Consider the following 11,746-nt stretch of genomic DNA (forward strand, 5'->3'; position numbering starts at 1 on the left):
CTTAAAATGGGGATAATTACATGTATTCATCTTTGTAAACAGACTTCAGATCCTTGAATGAAAGGAAATATGGCCTTCTATGATGAGATAACTGGCTCTGTGGATACGGGGAAAGCGGTAGACGTGATATATTTTGACTTTAGCAAAGCTTTTGATACAATATTCTTGCCAGCAAGTTAAACAAGTATGAATTGGATCAATGGACTATAAGGTGGATAGAAAGCTGGCTAGATCGTCGAGATCAACATCTAGTTGGTAGCCAGTATCAAGTGGAGTGCCCCAAGGTTGGTCCCGGGGCTGGTTTTGTTTAACATCTTCATTAATGATCTAGATTGAGGGTGGGCAAACTACGGCCTATTGGCCACAACAAGCCCACCAGTTGATTTAATGTGGCCCTCGACTCCTGCTGGGGAGTAGGACCTGGGGCTTGTCCCACTCCCATGCTCCAGCTGGGGAGCAGGGTCAGGGGCTGCTCCATGCGCGCGTGCCGTGACTCCCAGAAGCAGTGGCATGTCCCCCCTCTGGTTCCTACGTTTAGGGGCAGCCACAGGGCTCCACGCACTACCCTGTCTGCAGATGCCACCCCTGCAGCTCCCACTGGCCAGGACTGCAGCCAATGAGAGTTGCAGGGGCGGCGCCTGAGGAAGGAGCAGCATGCAGAGCTGCCTGGCCCCACCTCCGCGTAGGAGTGGGACATGCTGCTGCTTCCGGGATCTGCTTGAGGTAAGCGCCACCCAAGCCTGCACCCCTGCCCCTCTCCTGCCCCTGGGAACCCCTCAGTCACAGCCTGGAGCACCCTGCTACACCCCAAATCCCTCATCCCCAGCCCCACCCCAGAGCCTGCACCCTCAGCTGGAGCCCTCCTCCCTGTGCCTCTATCCCAGCCATGATCCCCCTCCCGGCCTCCAAACCATTCGGTCCCAGCTTGGAGCACCCTCCTACACCAAATTCCTCATCTCCAGCCCCACCCCAGAGCCCGCGTCTCCAGCCAGAACCCTCACCAACCCCTGCAGCCGAACCCCCTGCCCCAGCCCGAAACCTTCTCCCACACCCTGAACTATTTTCTGGCCCCACCCCAGAACCCGCACCCCCAGCAAGAGCCTTCACCACCTCCTTGTTGCCAAGAAGGCTAATAGCATACTGGGCTGCATTAGTATAAGCATTGCCAGCAGATCCAGGGAAGTGATTATTCCCCTCTATTAAGCACTCGTGAGGCCACATCTGAAGTATTGTGTCCAGTTTTATGGGTCTCCCCTCCCACTACAGAAAGGATGTGGACAAACTGGAGAGAGTCCAGTGGAGGGCAATGAAAATGATCAGGGGACTGGGGCACAAAACTTACAAGGAGAGGCTGAGAGAACTGGGCTTACTGAGTCTGCAGAAGAGATGAGTGAGGGGGGATTTGACAGCAGCCTTCAACTACCTGAAGGAGGTTTCCAAAGAGAATGGAGCTTGTCATAAACAGATAGCTAAGGGTTAATGTTTCTTTCACCTGTAAAGGGTTAACAAAGGGAACCAAACACCTGACCAGAGGACCAATCAGGAACCCGATTTTTCAAGCTTGAGGGAGGGATTGTTTGGGTCTGTGTCTTGTCTGCCTCTCAGCTATGAGAGGGGATCTTTTCTATCTTCAAGCTTCTAATCTTCAGTTCCAAGTTGTAAGTACAAAGGTAGAAAAATAATAGGCTGTTATTGTTTTTTTGTATTTACATGTGTGTGTGCTGGAATGTTTAAATGGTATCTCTTTTTGAATAAGGCGTTTATTCCTTTTCTTTTAAGCAATTGAACCTGTGTTATTGTCACCTTAATACAGAGAATATTTTTATGTCTTTCTTTTTTTTATATAAAGTTTTCTTTTTAAGACTGTTTGAGTTTTTCTCTCTGGGTAGGCTAAGGAACGAAGGGGAGGGAAATTCTCTTTGTGTAGATCTACGGAGGGTGAATCTCTGCAGCACCAGGGAATTGGTGGGAGGGGGAAGAGAGATGAATCTTTTCTGTTTCCTTGTATTTGGTTGTCTCTTTGTGGAGAGAAGAGACATGCTTCTTGGTATTTGATGTAAAGAGGTTGCATCAGTACTCTCAGGTTAGCCCAGAGAGAAAATTCTGGGTGGGAGAGAGGTGGGGGAAGTGGGTTATTTCCTTTGTTGTGACTCAGGGCATTGAGTCTTGGGGTTCCCAGGGAAGGTTTTGGGAGACCAGAGTGAGCCAAAAACCTGGAATTTGGATGGTGGCAGCATATCAGATCTAAGCTGGTAATTAAGCTTAGAGGGTTTCATGCAGGCACCCAGATTTTTGGACGCTAAGGTCCAGATTTGGGAATTATGCTTATGATAGAGTTAGGCTGTTCTCAGTGGTATCAGATGACAGAACAAGCAGCAATGGTCTCAAGTAGCAGTGGGGGAAGTCTAGGTTGGATATTAGGAAAAACTTTTTCACTAGGAGAGTGGTGAAGCACTGCAATGGGTTACCAAGGTAGGTGGTGAAATCTCCATCCTTGGAGGCTTTTAAGGCCCAGCTTCACAAAGCCCTGGCTGGGATGATTTAGTTGGTGTTCGTCCTGCTTTGAGTTGGGGTTGGACTAGATGACCTCTTGAGGTCTTTTCCAACCCTAATCTTCTATGATTCTATGATCTAAAATCACTGATGTCAATGGGAGTCTTCTACAGCGAGTACAAAATATGTATGTTATATTCTATGTTGATAGAGACATCTCTCCACAGTACTATATTTTTCAAATGCTCTAGAAACTTCAGTAATTTCCAATATCCACTCAGAATGAATCCACAAGCTGAGCTCAGCAGCATTCAACTCCACTGACCTATTGGGAGTGGGCTGTAGAACTACATAGCTTGACTTATTCCTTTCAGAAAGATACCAGAGAGTCAGGATGGGCAACTTCTTTTCCTGAAGAGACCTCTTTTGCAGAGTCTGAACAAATCTTTTCTAACCTCCTTTTCAGTCTACACAGTAACACCCGAAGAAGTTGTAAGACAGCGCATTCTCCAATGTCACCTCACTTTATGTCACTTTTTCAGCACAGAAGTCCATGGTATCATCCAGATGTTAAGAGAGTCTGTGAGAGATAAGGATATGGACGAAAGCTAGCAAGTTCAAGCTTCAAACAAGCAAGACAGATGCGATTCTAATGAGTAGTGGGAAATACTCTGAGAAGCTAACCAAGGATATTCAATTTGTATTCAGTGATTTGCATGTTAGCTGAGAGAGTTTATGAAAATGTTCATGGAAGAATTGAACAAATGCCAAAACTAGATGCTGGTAAGTTTTAATGATTGCAGTCTACAGATGTCAGTGCAATGCACCATTAATGACGTGCCTAACTGCCTACTGGACAGGTTCACATTAAAAAGGCTTCTAAAGAATAGTAATCTTAAAATATTGTACATCTAAGTGTTAATTTTGCTCATGTAAGTACAACAGGTGTAAAGATAATCTGTCTCCAGCTTTGCCATACTTCAAGCTAATCCAGCTGACTGGAGATACCCTCAATATGGGAGAATCCTCAGATGACATAAGACTGGTAAAGCAGCTCCTATGCTTCCCTCATTACTGTCCCTGTTGTGATTTGCATGGCTTGAGATAGAGGTGTAACTGGGGAGCTGCTACAAGTGGCCAGTGCTTGGGGCCATGACCAGCCTGACCCAATGTACAGCAACCTCCTTCACACTGTAGCTGGGCACAGAAATGCCAGTTTGGAGGATCTGGCCTTTAGCTGCTCTTTTAAATTATCAATACAAAGACATATACACATTCTTTTTATTCAACTTTTTGAATGAATAGATAATGAAATAAGCTTTTTATTTTTATTATAATTTAGATACCTGCATACATTCATTTTTGATGGAATAGAGATATTGCTAGCCATTCACAATGATCATGCAATAGCTAAAGACTGAGATTAATGTATTCAATTGTTTTAACTGCCTGAAACATCACTCTTTTCAATACAATAAATTAAAAAGAATCTTTAGCAAAGGCATACATAATATTGCTGATCATGACCTTCTGTAAAATAAACTTGGCTAACCTATGTTTTAAAGCAAGTTAAAGGCCTGAACCTGCAAAGTCTAAGATACTTCATGAGAGATGCTGAGTGCTCTCTACTCTCATTAAAGTCATCACCTCACAGGATCAAGCCCTAAATGAAAAAGGGTTCCTAATTTTTCAGTTATGTAGAAATCAGAGTTTTTTAACATTAGTATTAGATAAATATCCTAACATCAGGGCTATAGTGATAGGACTTGATCTTCCAAATCTTGCAAAAGAGAATGCTAGCTGACTAGAAACGACAACTTCAAGTAATGCCACTGTATTCAGCCACATTAATTTCATATGACAGCTTTCTATAAACACTGTTTTTAAAAGAACTATTTTAAAAAGAAAGGAAATAAGATCCACAACAATGGGGAAAACACTGAAATACAAAAGGAAATAAATAAAATGGCAATTTGTTCAAGGACCAGACAGAGGTTTTATTATACCTCTGCAAGGTCCGAAAAGAGAGCTTGGCTTGTGCTACGTCTCAATGTATCCCAATAGCTTCTGGGGACAAGGTCCTTTCCATCTGTCTTAAGTACCTGTAGAAGTTTCAAGAAGCACAACTGTTTGAAAACCACACAACAATCATAAAGAACAACAGCTTATACACTTTAAAATCTTTTCTAACTAATCTTCAAAAAGAAGAAAACTGCATGAGTTTACCTTTGGGTTTTTTTCCTGCACAAAGAAAAGTATTATATCGCACTCCTTGTAAACCCGAGGCATTTTCAAAAGGGTAATAGTATCAATATCTATTTCCTTATTAGTCATAATGTGGGCTTTACAAACTTAAGCGATTAATGCAAAACAAATTACCTAGATTAAAAAAATAGTCGCAATTAATCAGAGTTTTAATTGCACTGCTAAACAATAATAAAATACCAATTTAAATGTATTATAAAATATTTTTTGATGTTTTTCTACATTTCAAATATATTGATTTCAGTTTCAACACAGAATACCAAATGTACCGGGCTCACTCTATATTATTTTTAATACAAATATTTGTACATTATAAACAATTTTAAAAAGTATTTTTTCAGTTCACCTCATACAAGCACTGTAGTGCAATCTCTTTATAGTGAAAGTGCAACTTACAAAGGTAGAATTATTTTTTTTCACATAACTGCACTCATAAACAAAACAATGTAAAGATTTAGAGCCTAGAAGTCCACTCAGTCCTATTTCTTGTTCAGCCAATCACTAAGACAAACAAGTTGTTTACATTTACAGGAAATAATGCTACCAGCTTCTTATTTACAACGTCACCTGAAAGTGAGAACAGGCATTTGCAGGGCACTGTTGTAGCTGGCGTTGCAAGGCATTTACATGCCAGATATGCTAAACATTTGTATGCCCCTTCACGCTTCGACTTGTAGATTGTGCTTTTAAAAATCTTTTTTACAGTGCAAATATCTGTAATTAAAAATAGTAATATAAAGTGAGCACTGTACACTTTGTATTCTGTGTTGTAACTGAAATCAATATATTTGAAAATGTAGAAAAACATCCACATTTATAATAAATTTAAATTGGAATTCTATTGTTGTTTAGCAATGCAATTAAACTGTGATTAGTTGAGACTATTTTTTTTATCTCACGATTATTTGCAATTATTTTTTTAATCATTTGATAGTCCTACTATAAACAGAAACATTCTGGAGTATATGTAAAAGTGAAAATGTATTGGCAAGCTTGTATTATTAGTAATTTCATAATTTTGTCAACATATTAATATATAAACAGATTAGGCTGCTTATGATAGGGAGTTTGTTTTCTGATTTATCAAAGCATGACTTGCACCAATAGCACTGTCTAAATAGTTACAAAAAATTTAATTCCAACAAAAGATCAATCCTCGTAGTGTTAAGGAAAATAAGAATTAAGTCCACTGAGACCAAGCTCTAGCTGCAGGATATACAGCAAGAAACCCTGACTGTGGGTGTCCAGTGATCAAATTTACCATGTCCTCTTTTTGAAAGAACTGTAAGCCATATCTTTTTGCCATGGAGGTTCTCTGCAACTATTTCAGAGGCCTAAGACACTTACACCTCTTACATTTTGCCCTCTTCCGCACTTTACAACCACCCTTGGAGGTCCAACATGACAGCTTCCATCTTTCTGGCTAAGGAGAACTAGATAAGGTGATCTTGGAGGCAGTCAAGGCTTCTTCTAACTTGGTTACTGTTATCACTGTTGAATGTTCTGTTGCACTTTCTCCCGTGCCCTTTCCCCCATTAGTCTAGGCCTGATTCCCTACCTTCGATGCTCCCAACTCCTGTCAGTCTGGCAGAAGAGACAAAGATTGGGAACTGAATTCAATCTTCCAATTACAAGTGGGAAAAATATCCTTACTTTTGTTTTTTAAAATCAGCATAAATTGTTGCTATTAAAGGTCTTACACTGTCATAAACTACAGAATAGTCTGCCCATATTGTACACTTCGCAGAATCCAGTGGGATTCTTTTTAGGATTTTTAGCATATCTATAAAGCCACATAGATGTTGTGAGGAGTATTCTGCAGGGTTTATTTTTTATTTTCCACACATTCAACATCATATGTACTAAGGAAATTTAAACAGTTTAAAATTTAGAAAGGAGACCTTACAATTTATATTTTAGGAAAAATCTCTCTTGAAATCTTATTCTCAATACTCTGTTAGCACAATATTTTCTCAGCTAACATATGCAGCTTCCATGGCACTCACCTTCCCAATCTAGCCAGTAGTAAAATAAGGTTACATGACTGAAGACATGCTCATAGGGCTGTCATTTAATTATTATTTGCCTGAAGATGAATCAAAAATCAGAAATGTATTCTGAAATATACTTTCTTTTAATAGTAAAGAGCAATAACAATGTTTTGACACCGAGCTAATGTGTCATCTTACTGAAAAAGAACACAGAAAAAAATTCACAGAGCTCTCTTGGGTGAAGTATTTCTACTTATTGTAGTTCACAATATTTTTGCCTGAAGAGAAATATCTTTAATTATATGCTTAGGTATTTTACTTTTGCATGTAGTGGCATGCAAGACAAAGATTTAAATTAGCTGAGATGCAACCTTGAATATTGTTTAATTTCTCTGAAAATTACAAAGATTTTATAAACAAGTATAAGACAAAAATGAATAAGATATTCATTTTGTGCTTTCTAATAAAGTCAAGGCAGAGAGTCATTACAAACTTAAATTTTGTCAAATAATTTTTAACTCCTTTTTAAAGTAAGCTTACTTAAATCTGGCACTTATTTATATACTGTTTGAGAAAACAAACATCTAAAATTATATTATATGACAAGAGATTTTTAGCCAATAGAACATTAACCCTTTTGTTGATTTGGACCATATATTAAATAGATAAATATACTGTTCCCAGCCAATACAATCTCTATAATTACCAAAATCTTACATACCATGGGTCTGAAGATACAGTAACTCCTTGCTTAACATTGTAGTTATATTCCTGAAAAATGTTACTTCAAGCAAAATGATGTTAAGCAAATCCAATTTCCCCATAAGAATTAATGTAAATGGGAGGGTTAAGTTGAAGGGAACTTTTTTTCACCAGACAAGAGACTATATTTTATATATATGCACACATATGCACAGTATAAATTTTAAACAATTTAATACTGTACACAGCAGTGATGATTGTGGTTGAGGTGGCGAAGTCAGAGGGTGGAAGAGGGCGGGATATTTCCCAGAGAATGCCTTTCTGCTAAATGATGAACTAGCACTCGGCTGAGCCCTCAAGTATTAACACGTTGTTAATGTAGCCTCACACTCTACAAGACAGCACAAATGGAGGAGGGGAGACAGCATGGCAGAGAGAGACAGAGGCATGCACCCCATGTGTGTGAGAGACTTGCATTGCCCCTTTAAGTATGCTGACCCCACTCTAAGTACATTGCCTTTTACGGTAGATCAGCAAGTTGAGACTGCAGCTGCTGCCAGCAAGCTCCCTCCATCCTGTGGAGATAAGGTGGAGGGGGACAGAAGCAGAGGAGGGGGACACCCAGACATTAGCACCCCTTTTTCCTCCCCTCTGCACAGCAAGCAGGTAGCTCCTGGGAGCAGCTCCAAGGCAGAGGGCAGGAACAGCACATGGCAGTGGGGGGGATGGTGAGCTGAACTGCCCGGAAATTGATAGTCTGCTCCTACTTAGAGGAGCTGATTAGGGGCTGCCAGTCCACCCTGGTTCCAAGCCCCCACCAGCTAGCTGCAATGGGCTGCTCTTCCTGCAAGCAATGGACAAAGCAGGCGACTCCCAAACAACATTATAAGGGAGCACTGAGCAACTTTAAACGAGCATGTTCTCTAATCGATCGGCAACGTAACAATGAAACAACGTTAACCAGGACGACTTTAAGTGAGGAGTTACTGTAGTCTATCACATGACTGGAATAATTCTCTCGTCTAAAGTATGGAATCTCATTCTGGGGAGCTTCCAGAAAGATCCATAAGAGAGTCACCCAGTATTAAATACAATATACTGGACCTCTACAAACCAAAATTAATTTTCTATAGTTTTAATATGCTGCAAGTAACAACTGTATACTATTCTGACCAGTATAAGGTTAAGTGCATTATAATATATTTTGTAGCTAACATTCATTAAAAGTCTGAACAAAAGATAAAAACTGAATACAGTTAGTATGCCTAACCTTTTCATTTCACATTTAACGTCATGTTATGAAGCTCTTTAGCTAAATAGAGATAAACTGGTTTTCATCTAACTGCTGATGTATCATGTTGATTACGTGTATTTTAGTCAATGAAACTTCATATTTTTTTAAAAAATTAACTAAAAAGTTAGGAAAGAATATCTCTTCTTAAACCATAAAATATTGACAAAATATACCAAATAAGTCAAAAAAAATTTTCAGCATAAATCACTGCCTCAAGAAGTTACATATACTTTTGACCGCCTCATCCTTTATTTAGATACACATACTGTTAGATAATCATTCATTGAATTACCTGTCTTACTGGTGATGTACTTTATGTATCTGACAAAAACTGATTATTATTGATGAAGTTAGTATTTTTGAAGCATGCACATTTTATCTTTCTACATGTTACTTTTATAATAATCATCAATAATAAGATTGCATTCAGCTAATCAAAATCCACATGCAACTCATGCTGTACTAGTCTTAATACACATTCACAGCATGCACCAGCTTAGCTCCAGAGAAATATCATGCGTAATATGAAAAGACAGAAATAATCAAATTACTCAGACCCATTTATAGATACATTTTATGTAAGATGTAGCCTTCAGAGCTTGATACTATGAAGTTCCGAGTACACTCAATTGCCCCAGATTTCAATGGACGCTGAGAGTGCTCAGGACTGCATAGTTTGGGCTTTCAGTGATAGAAATATAAAAGTGTTCATTATTCCAGTTCCAGGTCCACATTCAATAGCATGCTAATAGATGTAATTCACCATAAGTACCATCCATTTCTTTTATTTAAAACAATTTAAAACCTCCACTGTGCTTATTTTTCTAAATGTGAGTATAAAAATAGATTTTTTTTTTTACTAGAGCCAGAACATTATTATAAATGTAGACATGCTTAAAGGTAAGTTTTGTTAAACTATAAAGGGAAGGAAATATAGAGATATGAAGCATTAAGTCTTTCACGCTGACATAGGGCATGATCCAAAGCACACTAAAGTCAACAGAAAGGCTTCAATAGACTTCAGGTCAAGACTATAGTGCATACTTTTTGACTTACTATCATCTTATTGAATAGGTATGTATTTAATATGTCTGTGCTGCCTTACCTGGGCACAATTGTATGAAAGACAAAGTGACAGAGTTAAAATGTAGGCATGATCAGAAACAGTATTATGTAAAAATGGCACTGCATGTGTTCAGTTCAGGGATAAAGAAGTTCTTACCATTTTTTATTCTTGTTAATGCTGCACAGCTACAAAAGTCATGGGAAACAGAACTGTATATACAACTTCAAATCCTAGCCTCTTTTCTATAAATGCAGTCACAAACTCCATCCAGCCTAATTATCATGCTAATCTGGCTCAAAAGAATGAATTCCTCCCCATATAACCATGAAGATTGAGGCCTGGGCTCTTCCCTGGCTTTTTTATGCTAGACAGCCAGGGAGGACCTTTTAAAGGAGTCTAAATCTGCTCTACTCTGAAAGGGCATTCAGCCAAGGTCAAAGGACAGAGTTCATCAATCTGAAAATTCCTTCCACTCTCTGCCCAAAGAGTCATCAAGTGTAATAAAGTCTGTCCTCATCTTGGGCTCTCTATAACAGCCCCTGTTCTCATCCTACTCTGTTCATAAAATAAAACAAAACTACCTCAAAACAGTGCAAGAAAAAAACAGTTGAGACCTTCTCTTCCCCTATGCCCTATTAGGATAAGATGCTGGGAAACTGACCGAAACCTAGGAATATGGTTAATACTGAAGGCTCTACTGTTATGTCCCATGAAAGGAAACAGAATTTTTATTACTAATTGTTGTTGGGGGACTTTATTTACATGGGTTCACCACCCCACCCAGAGTAGGTCTTCAAGCCCTTAATATAGACCAGCTCTTTTTCTCCTTTTTACCTATCCAGAGGCATCCATTTCTCCTCTGGATGGGCCAGCCTGTCACTCTATGCCTGTAGCAAGCATCTGCAGCCTTCTATGGCTCTGAAGACAGAGTATACTTTTGACGGAATAAGGCCTTATACTAGTAAAATTCATTTACTTGATAAAGGGCCAATTGTTATAACAAATGATTCCATCTCACTGGTGAAAACTATATACACAGAAAATATTTAGAGTACATACACTGTTAGTAGAAGTATGATATCCATAGAGTTGAAGGCGCTGACATACAGCAAAAATGGTGAAGTGAAGTACCCCATTTCAGAATGAAACCAAAAAGAAAGAGAAAAAAGACAACACAATAAGTTAGGACAGGCAAGTCTTTATCTTACATGTTACTAGAAATGTTGGTGTGTTTTTTTAAATGGCGGAAAGCAAATGGTTTTATTTTTTTACATCTTGTTTTTAAGACTCTTAAAACAGAAAAAAGTATAGAGCTGAGTACATTACAACCAAGATAAATTTAAGTTACAAGAAATATGATATTCTATACTCCTATTTTGTCTCTGTAATAGTCTCAAAAGTTTTCCTTCTAAGGTGACGTTTCTTTTGCTTACACTTGGCCTAAACCTGTTAATAAAATTAACTGAGTAATTAAAAATGTTTGCCAATGTGAAAAAAGTTGTGTCCCTTAAGGTTAACAAATATTCTTTTCTGTGCTTGGGTTAATCAAAAATGTGGTAGCTCCTAAAGTTCAAGTTTCTTGTGGTTTGGGGGCCAACCTCTGGGAAGGGAGCACACAGACATCCCCAGATAAATATGCTTTTATGTTATGCTTTTAAATTTCAAATGAATAAATAAAAGGATTTTGCCGTACACAAAACAGTTGTTGAGTTGAGGGCTAGAATCTATATCCCCAAGTGGCCAGGTAGCCATAACGGTAGCCATAGGGATAAGAAACAGATATATCCAAGTGGTACCTCCAATGTGGGGTTGTGGTAATCTAGCCGTCCAGTCCCAGACCTGGACTTTAGTGTCCACCAGTCTGGTCCTGTCCCAAACCTGGACTTTTGCGTCCAAAGTTTGGGGGCTTACCTGAAACTCCCCCAAGCTCACTAC

At 39.0% G+C, this 11,746-nt stretch overlaps 1 protein-coding gene across 2 annotated transcripts in view; it reads right to left on the reverse strand.

Moving 5' to 3' along the window:
* Nucleotides 1-11,746, reverse strand: part of MICU3 (mitochondrial calcium uptake family member 3) — a 90,423-nt gene that overhangs the window by 33,307 nt on the left and 45,370 nt on the right. The window contains exons 7-8 of one of the 2 annotated variants that reach the window (XM_032770064.2): nt 10,871-10,909; nt 4,500-4,595 (exon numbers count right to left, since the gene is read on the reverse strand). In XM_032770064.2, coding sequence (XP_032625955.2) covers nt 4,500-4,595; nt 10,871-10,909 — 135 coding nt within the window. The remainder of the gene's footprint in view (nt 1-4,499; nt 4,596-10,870; nt 10,910-11,746) is intronic. The other variant, XM_075066433.1, reaches the window with a different exon arrangement.

This window comes from Chelonoidis abingdonii, chromosome 5, assembly GCF_003597395.2.
Source record: "Chelonoidis abingdonii isolate Lonesome George chromosome 5, CheloAbing_2.0, whole genome shotgun sequence".
Lineage (NCBI taxonomy): Eukaryota > Metazoa > Chordata > Testudines > Testudinidae > Chelonoidis > Chelonoidis abingdonii.